General features: G+C 47.6%; 1 protein-coding gene across 1 annotated transcript in view; it reads right to left on the bottom strand.

The window, feature by feature from the left end:
* Positions 1-10,313, bottom strand: part of IGF2BP1 (insulin like growth factor 2 mRNA binding protein 1) — a 30,155-nt gene extending 19,842 nt beyond the window's left edge. The window contains exons 1-2 of the mRNA XM_030021148.2: positions 10,011-10,313; positions 8,795-8,855 (exon numbers count right to left, since the gene is read on the bottom strand). Coding sequence (XP_029877008.1) covers positions 8,795-8,855; positions 10,011-10,185 — 236 coding nt within the window. The 5' untranslated portion in view covers positions 10,186-10,313. The remainder of the gene's footprint in view (positions 1-8,794; positions 8,856-10,010) is intronic.
* Between the last annotated feature and the right edge of the window lie 12,692 nt (positions 10,314-23,005).

The following is a 23,005-nucleotide window of genomic DNA, read 5'->3' as shown; positions in this document are numbered from 1 at the left end:
ATGGCTCCCCTGTTTAAAAGCACATCCTTAGGAACCTTGTGAATCCGAGCCCAAAAGCACAACATTTATACGAGGTTCTTGGCTTCTCATGAAATTACACCCCGACAAACAACTCCATAAAAGCCTATAGCAGCCACAAGCTCTTCTTCCTCTGAGAAATCACAATTTTCTTTTAGTCTTTGATCAATTTGTTTGTAAATACTTTTATGCCAGAGGCTTGAACCGCAGGAGATCACAAGACACGCATGAATGTCTTCACAGCAAAGAAGACATATACACTCACATATATATATGTGTGTATATACATACACACATGACTACCCACTCGGGTGATCAAGTCTACTCGGACGTGACCAGTAATAACCAAGGAATAATTTAGGTAAGATTGATAGTGCTGGTTATAAGGCAGAACCGCAGAGCTCACCCCACCCCAGCAGCATCGCTGTTGAGGACGCAGCATTTCCCAACACCTCGCAGGTAAACGCTGCTACTGCTTGTGATACCTTAATACAGATAGCTTTTCATTACAGGTAGTTTTCTGCATGCAACACACTCAGAAGGTCCGAACCCCCAGCTTCGGATCGTGCAGGAGTTTAAGCAAAGCCAGTGCTTCGCCAGTGATAAACGCTGGAGAAAACGTAGAGCTAAAAGGGAGAACGGAGCATCTCGGGCATCGCTCCGTCCCCCCCTCGCCGTGCAGCAGCTCCGTGCCCCTTATTCTGCACCTCACCCGCAGCTCCCGACCCCTTGTCCACGCGCACTCCCAAAATTCCCAAATAGTTTGACAAACCTTTTGCCGCCACGAGCACCAAACGCAACGGCTCTCAACGCAGCTGAGAGCTAAAAAGTAGAGGGACAAGTAACTCCTCCGGACCTGCCAGCCTGTGCCCCCCCAGCATCCACCCCCTCCTTCGGGGCAGCAGCCGCCTCCGTGGCATCGTGGGGGCAAAGGGGCAGGACCCGGGGGGGGGGTCAGTAACTGCTGAAACCTCCCGGGCGTGAGCTGGCGGATCCAAATCTCAAGAAATAAGAAGGAATCCCGACAGTCAGATTTTTCAAGAGCGCTCAGCACATCAGGCGCTAATCGCTTCTGAAAACGGAGCTTTTATTTAGACGCTTAAATGCAAGTTGGAAAAATCTGGCTCCAATTGTGGGTGAAAATCTGGCCCTGAGAGCCTTTTTTTTTTTTTTTATTCTCTTCCCTTTTATTTGGCTCTAGATCACAATTCTCGTGTCTCTTTTACACTCCAGTCCGGGAGGCTGCTCCCCCAGGATCTCTGCTTTTAACCTTGTAAAAAAGGAAACTGCAGCAGGACCTTCGTCGGAGTCAAAACTTTCTCCTTTTTGTGCAAATCAATTTCCCTGTAATCTCAAGTGCTGTTTACACGTCGCAATACCCCCGGACCGTGCGGGATTTGCATCTCGCCGCGCGCTGCATGGAGCCCTGCCAGCTCCCAGCGGTTCCTGGTGCACGGGGCTGCTGCTGCTTTTATTATAGGTGGACCGTGTTCATAGCATCTTAAACTCAACCTGGTGGATTACTCTTAAAAATAAAGCACGGACCTAGTTCTGCTGGGGATGCCCCATGGATTAGAGTTTTGTTTTCTCAAACTGGTTTGCTCCGTACGGACCAGACAATTACAGTAGCCAGAAAAGTGTGAAATTTCAGCTCTGACCATGTCAGGGCTCCCAAGTGTCAGTTACAATAAAATAAATGACCCATTTCCTGATGGATCACGAGGGCTCCTCCGAGACAGACGGACAGATTTTTTTATGTTTGTTTATTTTCTCTCTCTTTTTTTTTTTTTTTTTTTTTTTTTTTTTTTTCCTGACGGGAAGGCTGCGCTGCCCTGCTCTTTCACATCAGGAGATGGGAGCGGAGTAGGGATGCTCTTGCCCCCGTACCGCTGCCCTGGCAGTGCCCTCCCGGCTGTTCCCATCCCCAACGCCATCCCCACCGACGTCCTCCGCTTCCTCCCCGCCGAGCTTCGCCAGCTCCCGGCCCCTCGCCTCCAGCCAGAATCTCAATAAACTGTCCCCCCCGGTTCTTCGGGTTTTATTAGCCTCCTTGGGGAAGCTCCCATGCAGGAGCTGTAAAGGCAGCCGGAGCAGGCTCAACCCAAGACAACAGCGCAGGCAGGATGAACGGTTTCCCAAAAGCACTTCCCGATGCACGCAGACCACCCGCGTACCCCAAAGCCTCCACTCTGAAACAGGCACCGGCACCCAAAAGTTGCAGCGATACCAAAAGACAGCTCGCTTCGCTTCAGACGCTCCTAAAACTAAGCTAAACCCCAGGGAAGGGGACAAGAGTCGGGCAGTGTCCCCTATGGGAAGGGCTGGCAGGAGCCAGAAACGGGCTGCAGGACCCCAACCCTCGTGAGACCCTTTCCAGAAAGCTCCATCCATTGCTAACTCTGTCCAGAGGAGAAAAACGAGTGGCTTTCAATTAAAGCCTCGTTTTTCTTTTAAATCTAGGTACTTAGAACCATGAAGACCGCTCCAGCATCTTCAAGAGCGAGCTATGGACACTGGATATAAACCAATGTGGAACTGGTTTCCGCTCCCCTTCGGTGGGTTACTCCATCAGAAGCAGAAAACGCACGCTCGTTTTAAGAAAACCAGCTTAAAACAACACCTTACATTAACTTTCCCACTGCTTCCCCGGGGCAGTACCAACGCACGAGTGGTGTAAAACCTCCAGCCTGCTTTGGTCCGAGGCATCTGCCCTCGGCTCAGGGCAGGACTCGGGTGGGGAAGGACCTCCCGAGGTCACCTTGGCCAACCCCAACATTCCCCCAGCCCGTCCTCTCTGCGGGGACACAGGTCTTGATGCTGCCTGGGTAGAACATCTCACGGTTCACCAAAAAACACGCAAGGACGGGGACGGATGGACGGACGGAGATGCACGGACACCCTCCCCAGCACCTCTTGCAGAAACAAGGCAAACCTTCCAGCCGAGACCCCTGCAACCCTGCCGGCTCCGCGACTTCCAGGATAAACTTGAAATTTTCAGGTAAACCCCAGCAAAGATTTCTGAGCTCAATTCCCCACAGGGTTTCCACATTTACTGGTAAAGAGCAGACGACCTGGGAAGGCAGCCGGGCTAAACCACCACACACATCTCTGGAGTGGGCAAACCCTGCCGTGGGTCTGGGCTTCTCGTTTCATAAAATATATGTTAAGAAAAACTTTCCTGGTGAGTGGACTATTCCCTAACTGCCTCTGCAATGCTTCTCGTGCTTCTCCCTGCAGCAGCTAAAAGCCATCCCAAGCAGATGCAGGACATCAGCCCCATCACTGATGCATTTTTCTCCTGTGCAGCTTCTTTTCTTAAATTTTTTTAAACTTTGCTGGGCACGTGCATTTTTACCCCCTCCCAGGTACTCAGTGCAGGACCCTCCCAGTTCATTTCCACGTTTCAAACTGGCCAGAACAAGAATTTAAAGGTGCACAAAGGCTCAAACCCATCAGTCAGCGAGGAGCCTGGCACCAAGGCACCTTGCAAACTAATTCTTCTGCCAGTTCCTCCCCACTATCCCCTGGTTTATTGGGGTCTGTCCAGCGGCTGGGAACCCCTCTCACCCACAAACCCAAAGAGGCAGCTGGCAATGTTGTTCAGAAGCAGAAGATTTCGGAGCGCACATCCTCACTTAAACTTTTAAATGCCTCCGGTCATGGTGAAAATGAGAGTTTTCACCTAAAACTTTTCAAAAGTTCCTCTCTGGCGAAAAAAAACAAAAACAAAACAGAACACAAAAAAACCCCAGAAAAGTCTCCAAGACCTCTTTAAAAGGTTTTTTTTTTTTCAGAAGAAACCTGCAACGTCCACATTTCAGGCTCTTCAATTTTTCTGTTTCCTCCTACTCCCCTCCTTAATTTTTGGGAAGGAGGAGACACAAACATCCCTACCCATTTGCTTTAGGCTCCCACTTCTCCCCATCAAAACTGTTCTATAAAACCAGTGGCATCATTAAAAGAAGCAGAAAAAAAAAAAAAAAACCACCTTCCACCTGTATCGACGGAGGCACCTTCCATTCCTAAATCCAGCAAATCTGGAAGGCAGCAGAAAGGCAGGTGCTGGAGCCGGTGACCCCGGCAGAGGAAAAGGGGCTGGAGATGTTTCCTCCTGCTCCAACCTGAAGCTGCAAACCCTTGGGTCAACCTTAGGCCATCCCAAGGAGCCTGAACTCTCCCCAAAACCCTCCTGGTAATTCTGGAAAACATTAACATCACTGGGGGTTTGGGCTGGGGGGACAGGAATCTCCTTTTTTTTTTTTTTCCCCCCTTTTTTTTTTTCTTTTTTTTTTTTTTTTTTTTTTTTTTTTTTTTAATTCTGAAAGTTCTCAATTTTCAAAGCGAGTACTTTAACCCCAACTTCCCTTAGCCATATCTCTGTTTGCTTGGTTTTTTAGCCTAAAAGGCAAAGACAGACACAAAGTCAACTGGAGAAGCGGATTCAGTCCTTGCAATTGCCACCGAGGTTCTCCAGGGAACTCAATTTATTCTTTACTTCTGAATTTAAAAATCCTCAAACTCTCAACAAAGGGCATCTCCTCGGGTTGGGCTCCACCTTCTATGGGTTCAAAACTTGAAGCTACAAAGTTTACTGTTACATTGCAATTTCTTGAACATATTTGCCAGTTACGGCTCCTGCATGGAAAGGGGGAAATAAAGGCATTTTCCTCACTTCAGGCTGTAAATTAAATATATTCTTCCTTCCAGATATGTTAAAATTGATTAAATTATCTCAGTTTTAAACCTCACGGATGAAATTTAGGGACAAATTATTAATGACTAATTTAATGACAAATTATTTCTAGTTTTTCTAGCTGGAAATCACCAAAATGTGTTAATTTTGAAATGACTACAGTTCTCAGAGGTGTAAAATCAGTAGCAGAGAGCTCTCAGCTCTAAGCTGGGGGCTCACAGAAATAAAGCAAAGAAGAACTCAAGTTTATTACCCTTTTTGGTAATCAAAAAAAGTAGTAACAAACCAAATCCCATTAAACTCGACATGCTCAGAAAGGAGCATTCATCCTGCCTTTCAATTTCCAAGCCCTGCTGTAAACAAGGGTGTTGCTAATTTTTTTTAATGATAATATAACTTGGAAACCAGACCTGTTTTAAGGTGAAGAGAATGGTCTTAAGGCTGGATTAAAAGCATATTTGATCTCAGCATTCAAGACAGTGTCTTTATTTTACATGGAAAAGAACTACCAAACTTTTTTCAGTTCAAGTTTTAGATAATCCAACCACCACGAGGGAGAAAGGCACATTTTTTGATTAATGCTGACAAACAAAGAAATCACACTCGCCCTTATCAAAAATTTTAAAATATTTCGTTACGAACAATTAATTGCACAATTATGCACATGCAGAGAGAGCATTTCTCTGGTGTGAAAACATTAATTTGAAACAAAGACTAGAAAAAAAGCACCAATTTTAAGATTTCTGCATCCATTCCTATGCACTACGCTAAATCCTCACATCATTAACAACATTTAATAATTCCCACCTCCGCTCGGGAGCACACGGACCCTCTAAACCTACCAGTTGCTTGTGAATGACCTCAACTTAAAAATACCCTTTTAGTTTTAAGTCTGTGGGCTGTTATCAACCCAACTGCCTCTTCCCCCCCCAGTTACTTGGTTTCATTCTCTCTGGTCGACTCACTTCCACATTCCTCATATTTGGAATGTCTGCTTGATGGATTCACTTTTTTTCCCCCTCACCCCTCCTCCTCTCTTCATTCATTCATTCTTTCGACCCCATCGACTTTGGGCTTTTCAGCTTCCCAGTTCCAACCCCCCCAAACCAATCCTTCATCTTAAGTAAGAAAACTGAATTATTTGTTTTCCTTAAAGAATCTTTTCTTTTTTAACCTTCTGAAGAATAAAGCATGCGATAATTTTTAAGATTTTTTTTTAAATCCTCTTAAGTTTCTCCAAGTTTTTCTATCAGCAAACTTAAAGAAAAAATAACTCCCAAGCAGCAATGAGATACTTTAAACAAATCTAAACTAACTTTAAAACTCAGTTTTTTTAATGAAACGACATATTTATCAACACTGACTTTTCTTTGCAGTCTAATACTTCTAAAGTATTTCGTTAAAATGGTTCCCCATGATCATTAACATAATTTGCAGCTTTAAGTGTGATTTGAAGAATCACTGTAATTAAACAACTCTAAATCAGTTTATCCTTCTTGGGTGTTTTGGTGCAGCAACTACACACACCAGTCGCTCTTTCTTGTGCCATATTAACACATTCAGTATTTTTTAATTAATTTCTATGATGGGTTTAGGGACAGCAGAGATTTTCAAGAAGGAAATACACCAGCAGGAAAGATTTATTTACAACACACGATTTTAAGGCACACCTTCATTTCTAAAAACACCCACATCAGTTTTCCTGAGCGTTCCTATTTGCACTTTCAAAGAGAAGAAAACACAACCAAAAACCCAACTTTTTTTTTGTTTTCTAAATTAGCTAGGAAGCACACCAATGCTCATGACTTGTTTTCCCACATTTCTAAAGGGAAAAAAAAAAAAAAATTAATATCAGGTTGGGGGGGGAGAGGGGGAGGTTGTTTGGTTTAGATCCCACCAAACCCATCTGATTTTGTCCTCACTGCTCACACTTAATTAACCATTTCCTGTTCTATGTGCCTTTAAACTGGAAAATCCAGTCTTAAAAACAAGCAGAAAGGAAAGAAGAAAAAACTAAGTCGCCTTTGAGGCACATCCCCCCCCCCAAATCATCTCAGCCCTTACCAGAGCGGGGAGGGGGGGGGGGAAGCAAAATACACCGAATTACCCCCAAAACCTCTTTTGGGGGGAACAACCTGCCAAGTTTACAAGCAGCTGCCAAAAAGTTGCCTTTTTCCGACCCAGAAACACGAACTACTTCCCCAAAGTGAGACAAAGTAACCGCAGCCGCTACGAGGGCAGACGGGGACCCCCCCCGACCCCCCCCAGACCACCCCCCCACCCCCGCAGCCCCCACAACGACCAACAGCCAAAGCGGCTCCTGTCGCTTTAAAAGCAGAACCCGGGGGGGGGGGGGGGCCTCATTTTACCCCCCCAGCCCCCCCAAAAAAGGGGTTTAGCAGCTAAATGCAAGGCGCAGCACATTTTTAGGAGATCCAGGAGCAACGCAAACCAACCTTCCCCCCCCCCACCCCTCAGCATTTCTTTGAATTACAGCCGCCAAAGAAATATTCCCATTTTCAGTGAATTTCTCCCCGCGCGCTCTTAGGGGACGAGATCTGCTCCCCCCAACCTATTGATTATCCAACAGCACGACGAAAAAAAAATAATAATAAAGAGGATTTTTTGAGTGTTATGATGTTACCCTTCATAGGGTAATTTTCTTTCCAATACCACCCCTTCGCTCATTGAGATTTAAGGCACAGCGAGTCCCCCAGCGCGGGGACTATCGATCACCCCGCCACGAGGAGCTAAAAAATAAATACTACTACTACTAAACAACAAAATCTCAGCTAGGAAATTATTCAATGGATTTGGGGGTTGCCTTTGGGATCAACCCCCCTCCGCCATCGCCCCAGGGCTGCAAAGTTTTGGCAAGCCCCTCGAAGCGAGGAGAAAGGGGAGGGGGGGGGTGACCCCCAAAAATGGGTTCCCACCGTCCAACCGACGGTGGGGGGGGGGGGTTCGTCAAGAGACGAAGGAATTTGGGAGAGTTTGGGGAGGAAGAGTTGGCTTCGCCTCCTCCCTCCGCGCCCGGGCGTTGAAGTAACCGCCTCGTCACGTGGCCGACGCGGGTTTCGGGCTGCGCGATCCAACGTGGACTATTTGGGGTTGGGGACTAACTCGCCCTCAACCCAAGCGGCCTCTCCTTGAGCTGGGGAGGGGGGTTTTAGGGCAGGGGGGGGGGTGTGTGTCTCTGTAAAAAAAAAAAAAAAAAATAAATAATTAAAAAATACTCTTTATATTTCATCTATAACCCCCAACCGGGGCTGGGGAACGCGGTGGCCGGGGTTGCTCCGGCGTCCTGCACGCCAGCCCAGCGCGCAACAACAAAGGGCCAAGAAGATGGAGAGGGCCGGGCTGGGTAAGGCCGGCGGCGGCGGGCGAAGCCGCTTGGCAGGTAGATGGAAACAGCCAAAAAAGGCAGTTCTTGCCCCAAAATAAAAGTTGCCGGTGGGTAGGAGGTAGGCCAGCGCCCCGCGCTCGCCGGGTTTTAAATCCCTCCCCGGCATGGCACGGTGAGATCAGCTCCATGTTGGTTTGTTGTTTTTTGTTTTTTGGTTTTTTTTTTTTCTTTTCTTTAAGTCCTCACCATCAAATCCCAACAAATTTCACCTTTTTTTTTTTTTATTTTCTTTGGTTTGTTTTTTTTTTCTTTTTTTCATTTTACGGTTCTCTTGGAAAACAAAAGATTTTGCCCATTTCGCAGCAGAGGAGCCGAGCGAGGCTGGGAAATTCTTCCAGTGCCACAAGTTTGAAAATCCCAACCCAAAATGCTTCAGCCATCCATCACCTTGGATAATTGTTTAACCATTTCTTTTAAAAAACCAAAAAACCCCCAAACTTGCTCACAGAGAAAGTTTTCTTTTGAAAAAAAAAAAAAAGAAATTAAACATTGATCCTCAAAACTGCCTCTCACCTCGCTGGGGACGTATCTAAAGCCAAATCACCAACATCTCTAATTTTACATGCACATATTTGGGTATAATTTTTTTGCCTCCTTTATCTTAGGTTAATCTTTTTTCCCCCAACAGAAATTAAAAAAAAAAAAATTAAAAAAAAGAAATTAAAACACTGTATTACCTTTGCTTTTTAGGTACTGAATGTTCAATCTCTAGCTGTTTTCCATGAAGCTCCACTTTCCCTAAAAACAAAATGTGTCTGTTTTTTAAAATCTGGGTGGAGTGGTCAGAAAGCTTTGGATAACATACTATCACGTGAAACCTCACAATTTAATTCAAATTACGACGAACTACGCACAAATACATTTTCCGATTCCTTTACAAGTGCATTTTATTAAATATAAGACTGGCTTCAAATGGGAAGCGGTGGGAGGGAGTGGTGAGTTAGCTGTCTGGACAATGTTCCTTAGGAATATTTAATTCCTTAGTTCATCCTGCTTTGAGCGAAAGAAAATGAGGAATAATATTTTGAGACCCATTCTTCGCCTTTATTTAATTCCACCTTGGTTAATCCCTGCAAGAAGTCTTTCGGGCAGATTTCTTCCCCCCCATTAAAAGGCTCAAAAATTGTAACTCCATGGCAGAAATGGATTTCTCTTGGAAAATGGAGTGGGTTTCTTTGCTGCTGGGTTATTATGATGATTTGGGGGGGGGGGGGGGGGGGGAGAAGAGGGGAAGAGCCCGGCGGGAGGAGCCCGGCCCGAGAGGGAGAGGGGGAGGGAAAAAAAAAAAAAAAAAAAAAGAAAAAAAAATTTAAAAATTCAAATATTTTTCAAATTCTCTGCTTCCCGGGGAGCTTTTTTTCCTCTCCCTGCGAGCAGCATGGCGACCTTCGCGCTACTCCACACATCACATGCCCCAGGAAACCCAGTTTCAAATCAAAATGGCCAAAGTCCCAACCCACCCGCCCCTACCGCGACGGGACCCCCGCGCCCAGCCCCGCCGGGGCGGCCGCCGTGATGGGGTGGGGGGGGGGCGGAAAGGTTTGGGTGGGGGGCAACCCACGGAGGGTGGGGGGGGGGGTGTGGGGCCGTTGTTTCTCTCTTTTTCTCCCCCACCACCACGCTGCTGCGCTTTTTTTTTTGGGGGGGGGGGGGGCAGGGAGGGAAAGCGGGGTCCCACCCCGGCGCCCGCTGATGCAAGCCCCGACGGGGCGCAACGGAGCGGGAAAGGGGGTGAGGGGAGGGAGGGGGGGGGGGGCTGTTTTTAGGGGTGAGGGGGGGGGTGTTGAGCGCCGAGATGGGGTGAGGAGGAAGACAAGGGGGGTCCTTAGCTCTTGGGGAAGAGGAAGAGGAGGAAGAAGGAGGGAAGGGAAAGGGAGATAAGGGGGCGCTTACCCGAAAAAGTTTCGATGGCTTTCATGGCCCACTGCTCGTCGGGGCAGTCCACAAAGGCATAACCGGACTTGACGAGGAACTGCCCGCTGAAGGAGATCTTGTGGTCGTTGAAGACTTTCTCCAAGTCGGCCGGAGTCACGTTCTCGTTTAGGTTCCCGATGTATAGCTTGTTCATGGTGGCGGTGGCGGCGGTGGTGGGAAGGGGGGGCGGTGGTGGTGGTGGTGGGCGGGGGGGGGGGGGAGCGCTGGGGCTCGGAGCGCGGCTCCCGGGGGGGCTCCACCGTGCGCCCGCGCCGTCGGGCTCCGGCCGCGCTCTACCACCCCACAGCCGGGCCTGGGGGCTTTTTGGATTTGGGGTTTTTTTTTTTCCTTTTTTTTTTTTTTTTTTTAACCCCCCCCCTCTTCTTTTTTTATTTTTTTTTTTTTTGGCCTTTTCTTGGTGGATTTTTTTTTTTTTTTTCCCTTTGGAGAAGGGGAAAGGGAAGGGGGGGGGGGGGGGGAAAAAAAGGGATTGGGGGGGGGGGGGGTTCTTAGGGGGGGGGGCGGCTCCGGTGGCTGGTGGCGACGGGCAGGGCGGTGGCGCCGGTTGCGGGGGCCCCCAGAGTCGGTAGAGTGGCACTGGAAGTGTCACCGGACGCCTCTTAGGCAGGCGGGCACCGCCTCTAAATAAAACCCGACCTGGAAAATGAGTGAAAATGTTTGCTGGAGGAAGCCACGTGGTGATGCGGGAGGGCCCGGCCCCCGGGGGGGAGGGGCCGCGAGAGGAGGAGGAGGAGGAGGAGGGGGGGGGGAAGGGGGGGGGGCGGCCGCCACTTATTTATTTATTTTAATTTAAATACTACGTTATTTACCTCCACGCACATCCCGCTTTCTGAGCGCTGGGGAGGAGTGTTCATCCCCCCCCACCCTTATCCCGTGGAGGGGGGGGGGGGGTCCCGTGTGGGTTTCCCCCCCCCCCCTCCGCCCAACCCCGTCCCGTCGGAGGCACTTTCCCATCTGCTGCAGCCCCCCGCCCCCACCGCGCCCCTCCCCCCACCGCGCCCCTCCCCCCCCCCCTTTCCCCCCCGGTGCCTCAATGGGGATTTTTTTTTTTTCCCTTTTTTTTTTTTTTTTTTTTTGCTGGGTGTAAAAAACTTCAGCATCAAAGGGGCCGGGAGGTCCCCTGGCGCCAGGGGATTGAGAATTGGGGGGGGGGGGAACAACCCGTTCGCCCCCCCCCCCCCCCGGGGCTAGCCCCGCCCGGGGGGTTGGGGGGGCCCCCCCCCCCGGGGGGAAAAGGGGGGGGGGGTATTGTCCCCGGCATTGTTTTAAGCCCTTCATGTGCAGCCCCGTGGAAGCCTTCGGGGAATGGAGGGGAGGGGGGGCCAAGGGGGGGGGGGCTTCTCCCGGCACAAAAGGGCCCCACGGTGGAGGAGGGCCGTTCCCCGACGGGGCCGGGCTGGGAAAGGGAGGGGGGGGGGCGCCCCGTCGGCAAAGCGGCGTGTGCGGAGCAGCCCCCCCCCCCCCCCCCCCCCCCCGGCCCTTCCCTCCCGGCCTGCCTTTTCTGGAGACTTTTTATTTTTAGGCTCAAGATGGGTTGAAAATAGCAGCGAGCCCCCCCCCCCACCCCCCCCAAACCTTCCTGCCTCCCCGACGGGGCGGGCGGGGGGAGCCCCGGGACGCCGGGGGGGGGACACACACACTCAGCCCGGGATGCTGCCGGGCGGGGAGGGGCGGCTCCGTGTGTCTGTGTGTGTGTCCCCCCCTTGTGTCCCGGTGTCCCCGTCCCCCCCCCCCCTCCCCGGTCCCTCCCGCTGCGCTGCAAGTAGAGGCACGGTCCGGCCCCTCCGCGCCTGTAATTAAATGTAACGCTCCCCAGGAAAACTCGCTCCCACCCGCCGGGCCGGGGGCTCCTCTCTACACCCCCCCCCCCCCCCCCCCAGGGAAAAATTTAAAAAAAAAAAAAAAAAAAAATTCCCCAACAGAGAATTTTTTTTTTTTTTTTTTTTTTTTTTTGCCCAGGGAGGGAAAGGCTCGGCTGAGGGCTTGCCGGGTGCGGCTCTCCCGGGTAGCTCCGCGCTCCCTGCGCGGGTGCGCAGCCCGTTCCGCGCCCCCCCCCTTCCCCCGCAGCCTTTTGGGGTGACCGCGCTGCGGGACCCCGGGCTGAGGAGGGGGGGGGCGTCGGCCGGGCCCCCCAGCACTGCTGGTAGATTTGGTTGTTCCCTCGGTGCTACACAGCTGTGCTGTGTTGCTAAATATTTTTTATTAGTAGCTAAATATTTTTTTAGTTTGTTTTTTGTTTTTTTTTCCTGCCTGCTGAGGAAGAGCCACGCGGAGAATTTGTTAGTAAATAAATTGGATATTAGTCAGGAATCAGAAGTTGTGTAAACCTTTAGAAATAGATGCACATGCCCGAGGACATTTGTACGTGCTCTGTGCTACAGCCTCCTAGGAAACTCATTAAAATGAATAATAAAAATCCTGGGAAATGGTCATTTCAAGCAAAAAGCCTTTAGCTTTCCCTCCTGTATCCGATCCATTCTGTTATCCCGGGATCTTTGCCTTAAAAACATGTAGATGCTGCTCACCAGGGAAAGTTTGGTTCCCATCCTTCCAGCTGCATTACTTGGCTCTCCTGAAAGTACCAAACCAAATTAGCCAGAGGAGTCTTTGTAGGAGCACTGCTGCGTCCATGTGCGTGTTTTGGAGGTTTCCAGGGTGTAATCCAAGCTCAAAATTCACAGGTGAAAAGAAGAGAGCAATGAAATTGAGAAATAAATTTCCTGCAGCTCACAAAGTGCACTTCAAGCCTCCCCTGGCTGAAAACTTGAGCATGCACCTTCCTCCACTGATACGTGTCACCCACAAACACAGCGAAAATAAATGATCCACTATCTGCTTCGGATCTATTTCTAATCTTGACCAGAATACTTTTGTTGTTGCTTTTATTGGTTTACCCAGTACCTTCCCCATGTAACATAATCCTTTGCAATAATGAAATGAAGGAAACCAACCTAAAAAAAAAAAAAAAAAAAAAAAAGGAAAAAAAAAAGAAAAAAATCCAAACAAAGAGGGAAGTCTTCAATTTAGATCTGAAACAAGAAAGGCTATCAGTCAACCTCCTTCCCCTCGCTGCAGCATTCCAGATGCAAGGTATTTAGAGAATGCAAACAGCAGAGACTAAATCATTGATCTGCTGGGGGGTAATAGAGCTGCACTCGCCCCTGTGCAGGAGCTGGGGGCAGAGGGCTGCCCCCCCCCCAACCCCAAACTGCCCCTGCCCAGGCTGAGCCAGGGCAAAATCAGCTCTGCAAATTCTCCCCCCAAAGGGAAACAGTTCTCCCCTCGCTGATTTAAATGTTACCAGCAACTGCAACAGAAATCCAGTGGGATTGCTGGAGCCAGGGAAGGGCAGAGCAACAGTTTGCACCCGGGCACTGTCACTTCTCTGTGGCCTTTTTCCTCCCCCAGGATTTTCTTAAATTGGGTTGTAGTTTTAAAAAGCACTCTGAGGAGTTGATTTTTTTTTTTTTCTCATGTGAGTTTACAAACATTTTCAAATTTTACTGCCCCGCTCTCCCATCAACGTAAAGCTGCCTCCGATTTAATACATAAAATCTGATGTGGGCAAAAGTTGGGGTTTTTTTCAAGATTTAAATCTTTAAATCAGGCAGAAATGGTCTTAATGAATTTTTACAATTTATCTACAAGTTCAAATAGTTATTGGTGCCTCTTAGAAGTTTGGGGGAATTTCTTAAGGGCGAAGGTTGAAGCTGGCTGGTAAATAATGCAGCTAAGATTTCACTGAAATGGGGGTTTGATACGAAAGGGTGTAATTACTGCAATCTGCTGAAGCGTTGTTGATCTGAGGCAGAAAATAACTAAAATAGAAATAATTTTTTATGACAGATTAGCAGTAAACAAGAACAGATTATATTCTGTTCTTTTTCTGCCAGTTACCATTTGAATCTTTCTTTAATTTGGTTTTTTTTTTTTGTGTGGTTTTTTTTTTTTAATCTCTGGTGCTATCACTAGTATTAGATTTGGACAATATCAAAGATGCGCTTAGAAACCCCAAAAACTTTGAAAAAATCTTCATTTTTGAAAGTTTGAAAATATGTATTACTTACTATCTAATAAATATGGGCTAAAAGTTTTCAGTAAAATACACAGGTCACAAAGGAAAAAAAATAAGAATTTTGTTTTCGTAGAATCTGTTTCAATCAAATCTCAACTAGCAGAAATAATCTGAATATGGAGCAAGCCTGTCCTTAAAACATAGGTGAGAATTCAACAGAATAAGAGGAGTGAGGGCTACAGTTGGGAAATATTTCCTTTTACTTAAGTGGAATCCCAGTTTAAACCACCTTTTGTTCAGTTTTTATTATGTGGAAAATATTCATGACTGGAAAAAGCAGCTCATATCTAAGAAGATCCAGTTGATTAAAGCTCACGTTGATAAATTTGTTAAGAATCAAACTTGCTGTGAAATTAATAGTTTGCTTTAAAACAAAGTTGAGGTTTGAAGTAGATGATTAGTAATCCCCTGGTTCTCTGTGCATTTGAAACACCATCTTGGCATTTAAAGGATGTTTTGTTCAAGCTCAGGAGCAGAGGAGCATCCCCAGCCCCAAGGAAGGGGCTGAGCGATGGGAAATGCCCCTCTGCTCCCTGAAGGGTGGGAGGTTCAGAAGCAGCAGTGTTGAAGATGGAAATGGTTAAACCTGCAATTTGCTCGAAGATCTGCCTATTCCCTAAACATTTTAGTGCTTCAGTTAAAAACAAAGCAAATACTGCAATAAACTCTGGCTTCAAAATCAACTCCCATCCTGAAAAATCCTTTAGTTCTGGTACTAAAGAGCTGGAGTCTCTTTAAAACAAACCCAACAGAAAACCACAACCAAACAACTATTTGCTTCTCCTCTACATCTGCTGCTTTGCAGTTTCTGGGCTCCCACCAGGGCAGGGTGCTCAGCTCCGCTCAGGGCTGGGGCTGGTTGCGCTTCCCAGGTCTCCTGGAGCGACAACCTGAACTCTCCATTGGGATTTGCGAACACACAGAGAAATGTTCAGATTGCAACCAAAGCAAGCTGCTTTGCATGATTCGTTCCCCCCCCCCCCGCACCCCCCAAATGGAAACGGTTCAGTTTGGGGGTTTCTGTCCTTTTCTTTGGGTAAGTGGTAAACCCTTAACTGCGAGGAAAGGAAAATACTTATTGGAAGGAGCCCCGAAACGTTGTTTAGGTAGTCCCTTTAATTTTCAACTTTCCCCCCAAATGAATGTGCCACCACTTCTTTATAGCAGACCTTTCTAACCTGTCAATTTAGTTTTTCTTCCTCAAAAATCACCGTGAGCAGCTGGACAGATAGCTGGGGCAGCCATTTCTCCTACAGATGGCTGGAGCGGTGGGGGAAAGTTTTGGTCTTGGTACAGCGATAAACTAAACTAACGTAGTTGAGACAGCATCGTGGGGGATGAATCCTGCCGTTGCTGAACTCCCCCTGACCTTATTTCAAGTAGGAGCTGCTCTTTTGAACCCCCCTCCAAACATTTGCAGCACTTACAAAGCACAGATTAAATGTTTTCCTTTCAGTAACTGTAGGTATTTGTATCAGATTTCCTCCAGTCTGAAATAAATGCATTTATATCAGATTTATGCTCCGTGAGTACAAATTTGGGGGCCCTATAATTTCGAGTCACCGTTTAAATCCCCCAAAGAACAGCGGGCTCTCCAGCACTCACTGCTTTTCATCCCTCCACTTTTTAAACTCCCTGTAGCAGGAGGCAACGAAAGGCTCAGCCACTAATACCGTTGCATTTATGCCTAATTCTTTATACCCAAAACAAGTGTAACCCGGGAGGTGGGAAGCTGCGCAGCAACACTTTCTGTTGTGGGTCACTTTAAAAAATATAGGTCATTTCACAATCGAAACCTTGACCCATACCCCACCGCCTGTGCCGGGGCACCCGCACCGCTGGGCTGCCGGAAGGGTGATGTTAGGAGAGCAGCAAGGGCACGAGATAGAAATAATTTCACGTTACTGAACCAGCCACTTGGGCAGGCGCCTTGCCGTGGACCGGGTTGTCTAGTTTCTCGTCCTGCTGGTACATACTTGGGATTTAGCGGGACTGATTATTTCCTCTCCTTTCCTGCAGCTCCACCGCTCTAATCTCCCCAGCTGGTTAGTTCTGGCTCTATCTTTGCTCGAAGGGGGAATAAAGGATGGTTTTCACATTAAGATAGCTGCTGCAAGGTAAAGTGCTAACAGGGTAAAGCACAGGTACTTTTAATGCTAGAGTGAGTCCGGATCATCTCTCCAGCCTCTGGAAGCAGTGACAGTGCTCGCTACGCAGGGGTAAAAGTTGCAGTTGTGAGATTTTTATACGCAGCTCGGTGGTCCAAATAAATCTTCCCCACACGGATGTTACAGGTGCTGTCGTGGGCTTTTTGTTACAGCACTTAGTGTCCTGGAGGTCCCTGCTCCTGGGGGTTGCAACAAGCATTTAAGAGAAAAGAAATGAGCAGAGCATGCAACCAGGAGAAGTCCACGCTCTCCACGTTTTGTGGTTCCCATTTTTAGTTGTTGTGGGGGGGGGGGTTCCCCCCAGAGAACTAGCGATCAGGAAGGCTCCGAGACAGCCATCCCAGTGAGCTGAATTAGTCAAGAACAACCGCTGGAGCCTTAAAAGGCCCTGGGGTTTGTTTGCAGTTAAAAGGGAGTATTGGCATTTAAAAACATATCTGGTATTTTGCCATTGTGAAAAAACCTGTTCCGTTCCCGCAAGCACTGGAGGAGGAGGCAGGTCTGAACCCAGAAGAAAGGACAAAGCGGTGTTTGGCGCTCCAAAGATGCCCTATAAATCCACCGAGCCCGTCACTCGCGTCCCCAGCACAGCTCGACGTGAACGCTGGGCAGGGTTAAGCACAAGGGATGGGATGAGGAGCCAGGCAAACCCTCGCCGCCTTCAGCTGGAGCCAAAGCTGCTTTTGCCGCGTTTTGCCAAGTCTGAGCTCCCTGGCAGAGTCCTGGCACCCGGGATCGGGCGTGCGGTTTCCCCTCCCGACAGCACCAGCCTTTGCTGCACGAGATATAGAAGATGCCGCACGGTAGCCAAGGTTGTAAGCGGGACCCCAGGCAGCCCTGGGAAGGGAGGGGAAAGCTGGACACAGGCTGTGGGGTCAGGGTTTGGGGGAAAGAAGCTCATATTTAGGACTTGTGCTCTGCCAAGGTATAACAGGATGAGCGGGAGTAGAGCACGTAAGAGTTTCTGCCTCTGCGAGACTTCAGCAGACCTCCGATGCTGGTATTCTAGGGAGAGAAATGAGCTCCTGAGAAAAGCTTTGAGCCTCCATGCCTTTGACTGCAGCAAAGCTGAGTTCAGAACAGAATGGGTCCTGAATCAGGACCGGAGTTTGTACGATACTCCAATGCCTGTGATTTTGGGGAGAGGATGGGGATGAAAAACGTAAAAATCCCTCCTTCCTCTCTCCCTGTGATTTGAGGAGCAGAGCAAACGCCAATACTGAGCTATCAGAGCCGGATACAATTAGGAATCTCAGATCAGCCTAACGTTTCCACGCAAAATGGAGCAGAAAGTGTTATTTTCACCTGGGACATGCAACACCTGAAATCTGTCTCTGGCAGAGCAGAGGTGCCCTGCGCGGTGCCACACCAAACAGCAGCTGAAGAGCGCTGCTCCAGAGGGAAAAGGAAAATCTTACTCACCACATCCACTGGGAATAGGAGAGAGGTGTAAACTGTGCCACTGAAGCTGAGATGTTAGAGCTAAACACTAAGAAGTTTCTTGGGAAGTTTGCAGCATTTCCATCTCTGAAAACTTTTGGGAACGGATCAGACTCGTCCTTTCAGAGAGATTTAAGCAGAGCTGAGGCTGTCTGGGAGCAGGGGAGGGAATGGATGACCTCTTAAGGTCACTTCAAGCCCTATTTTCCATGATTACAGGGACATTTAATACTTGAAATGCTTTGTAATCAAAGTTGCCCTTGACATGTTTCGGTGTCTCAAAGCAGAGCAGAAGGACCGTTTCAGTAACGCAGCTGTGATCTTCCCAACACATTCCCGAATTCCTGAAACACCAACTCCTCGAGTCAGGTCTGCTGCGGAGAAGAGCAGAGTTCGCTCACTAAGCACTGTGTGGATGAACCAGGGCAGCCCCAGCTCTCCTGTTTAATTTGCAGGGAGACAAATGCCACGGCTGGGTGAAACCTAAGCTAAAAGAGTCCTCTGTCCCAAGCTGGGACCCAGCTGAAGATTGTGAAATGACTTGTTTTATCAGCGAAGGCAGCAGACCACAGATAACGCTACAAGGGTAGCTGAAGCTAAAGAAGAGCAAGGTGTGCATCGTTAATTAGACCCCCTGTTACCCTCACGAAAGCAGATGCAGGCACTTGGTCCTTCTCTAGGTCAGCACTTCACTCCTTGCCTCTGCACTTTCCCAGACCTGAACCAGCACGCAGAGGTTCAGCATTTTAGGCATCGATATCACACAGACAGAATGAAATGCAGACAGTGCCCACCTGTCCTTGGAAATAACTTCTGCATATCTGGGGGTTTTTTGTTCAAAAGATTGCGAGAAATTTCAGAGTGATGCTGCTGTCCAGACTGCAGCACGAGCAGATGCCCTGAAATAACCAGAACTGTGAACCCTGGGTCAACATTTAATGTTGCTGGATATTTATTTCACTCTATTAACTTTATATCCTACAGAGGCACTTAATGAGAGGAAAACAAATAGGTTGCACTTTGGAGAAACAAGATATCTGAGTTGGCTGGGAGTGAAGTACCCAGAATACATATAATAAAGACACCAGGATAAACTATTCCATTTTATTGATTAGCAACTGTGCTAGGAGTGTAAATTGGTTACTTGTAACTATTATAGTGCACCATTTATTACAGCAGGCACGATGCTCCTGCATGAGTGAAAAGCTTTTGGAGACCCTAGCATGCTTGTGTGCTGCTAGCTAAAGGACTAAGCCACGTGTTAAGTAGTTCCTGTGAAAGTAGTAATTACTCCCTAATAGCACTGAACTCTTAATCTACCCTAACAATGTCCTCCTGAGCCTTTACCTTAATGCAATATAGACGCAACACTTTTTGCTGGAGAGGCTGGTTGTGCCAGGGAGTTGTATAACTACAGAGCAGCAAGAGCTCGCTTCTGCCAGCGCCGGGGTAAGCTAGATGCAGTTCATTCTGCGCTCTGTGGTCTCCTGGTGCAGGAATACAGGTAGCGGTTGGAACCAGCCTGTATCTGACAGCGTATCCCAGCAGCACTCCTCAGAAGAGCAGAAAACCCACTTTTTAGAAAGGAACTGCAAAATGGATAGCCTTTACGCGGAGACACGTACCTCATCACGCTGGATTTCTGCACGTGTTTGGGACAAGATATGCTGGGGGCACTGTGCCAGCACAGCGAAACCCTCTCCCACGCCGAAACCACCGACACTTCAATTTTGCCATTATTACTGCAATTCCACTAAAGGCTGCTTCTTGCTCAGCTCTGTCAACCAGAAATCCTACTTCGTTCCCACACAAATCCCTGATGTAGCTGAGCCAGCACAAACCTGGGAGAATACACACAGACACACACATCCCTCCTACATCCAGGTGTGCAGGGTTACTGCTCCGAGCAGCTCAGCTGAACTCCACAAAACAAAAAAACAAACAAAAGAAAGGCTGGCAGACCTGAGGGGAAGGTTGTAACTTGGATAACCTTCTGCAAAAGTTCAGGCTGCTCGGGGGAACCGAGTCACGGACGGGACTACGCTCCGCAAGCCAGCACAGTCAGCCACGGGCATGGCTTCGCTTTGGTAACGATGTGAGCAGAGCTCAGCTTGTGGGTTAGGCTAGCACAAACGCAATCCTGCTCTGCTTCTTCAACAGATTGAAGCTGGGTGTGACGGGGATCCTAGAGCAGCAGGTACACGCCTAGTAGCAGTCCCTAAACAGGATTTACATGTTAAAATGTAATGAGTCCAGTTCTCCCAGAGAGGCTCAGGGGACGCGGGGCAGGTCAGCCACCAGCGAGAATGAATATCTTACCGGGCACGCAGTCACAGCAGAGCTGATGGGAAGTGGCTTTACCCCTTGTACTCTGATGGCACAGTTAACATCTGCAGAACATCTGCTCTCCTGGATCCAGCTGTGCAAGGGCAGGGCGAGGTGGTGGCCTCACTGACCCACGTCCCCAGCAGCTGCAGAGCCACAGGGAAACACTCCATCACTCAGGACAGAAAAAGCCCAAATGGGTGCTCAGGTCCAGCTGCTATCCCTCACCCCACAGAGGTGGCTGCTGTGCCAACACCCTCCACCTCGTTAACCAATGCTGCCTCACCATTTCCTACTAGTTTCCCGTCTGCCACTCTCCATCCCGAGTTTTCTCCTCTTAGAGTGCACGTTTTGGGGGACAGGTGCTGGTTTTGGTATTTGGAGTTTGCGCAAGGGGGTTGCAGACCACAGTTGGGATGCTCAGACTCGATGGTGATGAAAACAACAGTGACGGGAGCTATTGATTTTGGCAAAGTTATTCCTCCTGTAAGAAACAGAAGGAGTAGATTGGATCTCTCTAAGATAGCACTTACACTTGGCAAAAGAAAAGATGGAAATTAAGGAAGTTTTTACTGTGGGAGGAGGTGCTACGTGGAATTAAGCTTTAGACCAATGCCGTATGTATTATGCCCACAATCCATGTTCATTCTTGATTTTGTGATACAGTAATGTTTAATTGCCATTAATGTAAACATATTTTAAAAGGTTATTTTCCTGCTCTGTAGGTCAATGGACCTAATGAAGCAGCTCTAAGTGGGTTTGAATTGCTTCGATTAGGTGCTTGATTTCCTGTTTACCTCATGGCAGTGGGTTTGGTCCTGCACAGCTAACGTATATAAAAGCCCTGAAGGGTCTCTCCTCAGCACCAGAACTAGCTGAAATCCTCCGGGCAGTTTCAGAGAAGGAGAAAGGTAAGAAGCTCTATGTCAGTCTCTCTTTTTAACTTTTTTAACTCTTTTTCTTTCCCCCTAAGTTAACAGTGGGAGTGAACAGTGTTTGAGAGTGCCAGGCAGTAGCTGTAGCAGAGCAGGAACAGCCTGGACCTTTGGCTGAGTTTTTCCCAAAGTGGTACAAAACCGGCCGTTTTCTCGGTAGCTTTGGCAGAAAGGACCTGCGGCAGCGTACGTGTTGGGTTGTAAAGGGAAAGACCGTTGTTTCAGAGGAGGATTCAGTACTTGGCAAATATCAGGATGGGATCTGCACCTACGCAGGGAAATGAGGAGAAATTGGTTCTTAGTTGCTTTTTGGGACCTCCCAGCTAGGGATAAAACCCTATATTATCCTTCTAATGCTTTTTCCAAAGCAGACAGTATTGCACAGGGGACTGGAAGACCTTCATGTTGCAAAGATCTCACCAGTTGCTTCTCCTTTTGTGAAGAAGTCAAATCATAGGATCAAAACAATGTAGGTATCACAGCAAACTCTGTGCCAGACTCGACTACTCCACTTCAGTGTCACACAGGCAAAGGGGTCTTGTATTAATTCAAAATGGTTTTTCAACAGTCTCTGAAAATGTGGACTGCTTTTCTTCCCTGTTTGGGTAAATTCTGCAGAGAAGGAGTACTGCCCTTTCTTAAAATTAAGGCTACAATGCCTTTCCTCTCCTAGCATCACAAATAATTACCTTAAGCAGAACAATATTCTTGCACAACTTAGCTGTTTTCAGATCCATCATCGTACCCACAGTTATATCACCAATATATGAAATGAAAAGCAAATAAGAGGGAAAACTTCAGTTATTTAATCATGACATTTTCTTCTGTTCCTATTTAAAATACTCTTCAGCATTTTGTATAATGGAATTTACTTCTGCTGTTAACACTCTGTAACTATTTGTCTTTTATTGTTTTCGGTCTAAGTATTTTAGGGATTTTGCCAGTGTTCAGAATATTACACCTTTGCTTTTAAGAGCATTACACCTTTGCTTTTAAGAGCATTCCTCAGAACTTGATATATCTGAGGTAATGTAACACATTTAGTATTTTTTCTCACTTAATAGGAAGGGCTGAAAACATTTGTAAAAGATGTGACAATTTTCCGGAAATAAAAAACACCACAACTACGAACAACATCCAAACTTGCAAATTCTTGCTCTCTCCAAAACAATAATTGGGCTGTTGTAAGAGTACAAGTAACTACTTAGAGGAGTAAAGGTCTATCAATGTATAAATAAATTTTTGAAGGATGTGATACCTGAGTCCTGATCTAGACCTTTTCTTTTTGTTACTGTGTTATTCTTGTTAACAGCAGCTCTCCATTGTAATGCAGTTTCCAGAAATAGCTATAACAAAGAGTGAGATGAGGGACAACAAAATATATCTCTGAGCCACGATCAAAACCATTTTTGTACGGAGTTTGCAGAGCTGGAATAGTAATTAAAAGAGCTCAAATGTCCAAGGGCTATTGAGCTGAACTGTGGACGTGAGCACTAGGAACAGCTTGAAAGTAATAAATCTTGGAATCCGATCCTGTCACTGTCCATGGGATATTTTTCATAACTGATATTCACTGACTCTGGCTCCAGTCCCTACATAAGGCATTATCCATCCCAACAGAAAATATCCCAGAAATTAGATCAGGCTCCTAAACCACGCAGAACCGCAGTGTGGGATAAGCAGGATGCCATTGCTACTGAATTGCCTGATCCAACGTACGTTGCCGTTCACATACTCAAGATTGAATCGACCCTTAAAGCACAATGAGGTACCCACAGGGTCAGCTTGTAAACATGGAGGAAGACAAAGCCCTTGCCTCCGGGAATGCGCAACCCACAATGAATTTGATGGTTACAATAAAAGTATAGGGAACCAACATTAAAAGACACCACGGTGGGAAAGAGCGTTGGCATTGAAAAAGTAATTTAACTGGGAACGGCAGAAGAGGGCTTTGTAGGATGGAGAAGGCTGCTCGAAGCACAAGGACTGAAGAAACACATTTACAAGCAC

Source organism: Aquila chrysaetos, chromosome 8, assembly GCF_900496995.4.
Source record: "Aquila chrysaetos chrysaetos chromosome 8, bAquChr1.4, whole genome shotgun sequence".
Lineage (NCBI taxonomy): Eukaryota > Metazoa > Chordata > Aves > Accipitriformes > Accipitridae > Aquila > Aquila chrysaetos.
Note: the sequence above shows the minus strand (reverse complement) of the source record. Positions and strands in the feature narration are given on the sequence as shown.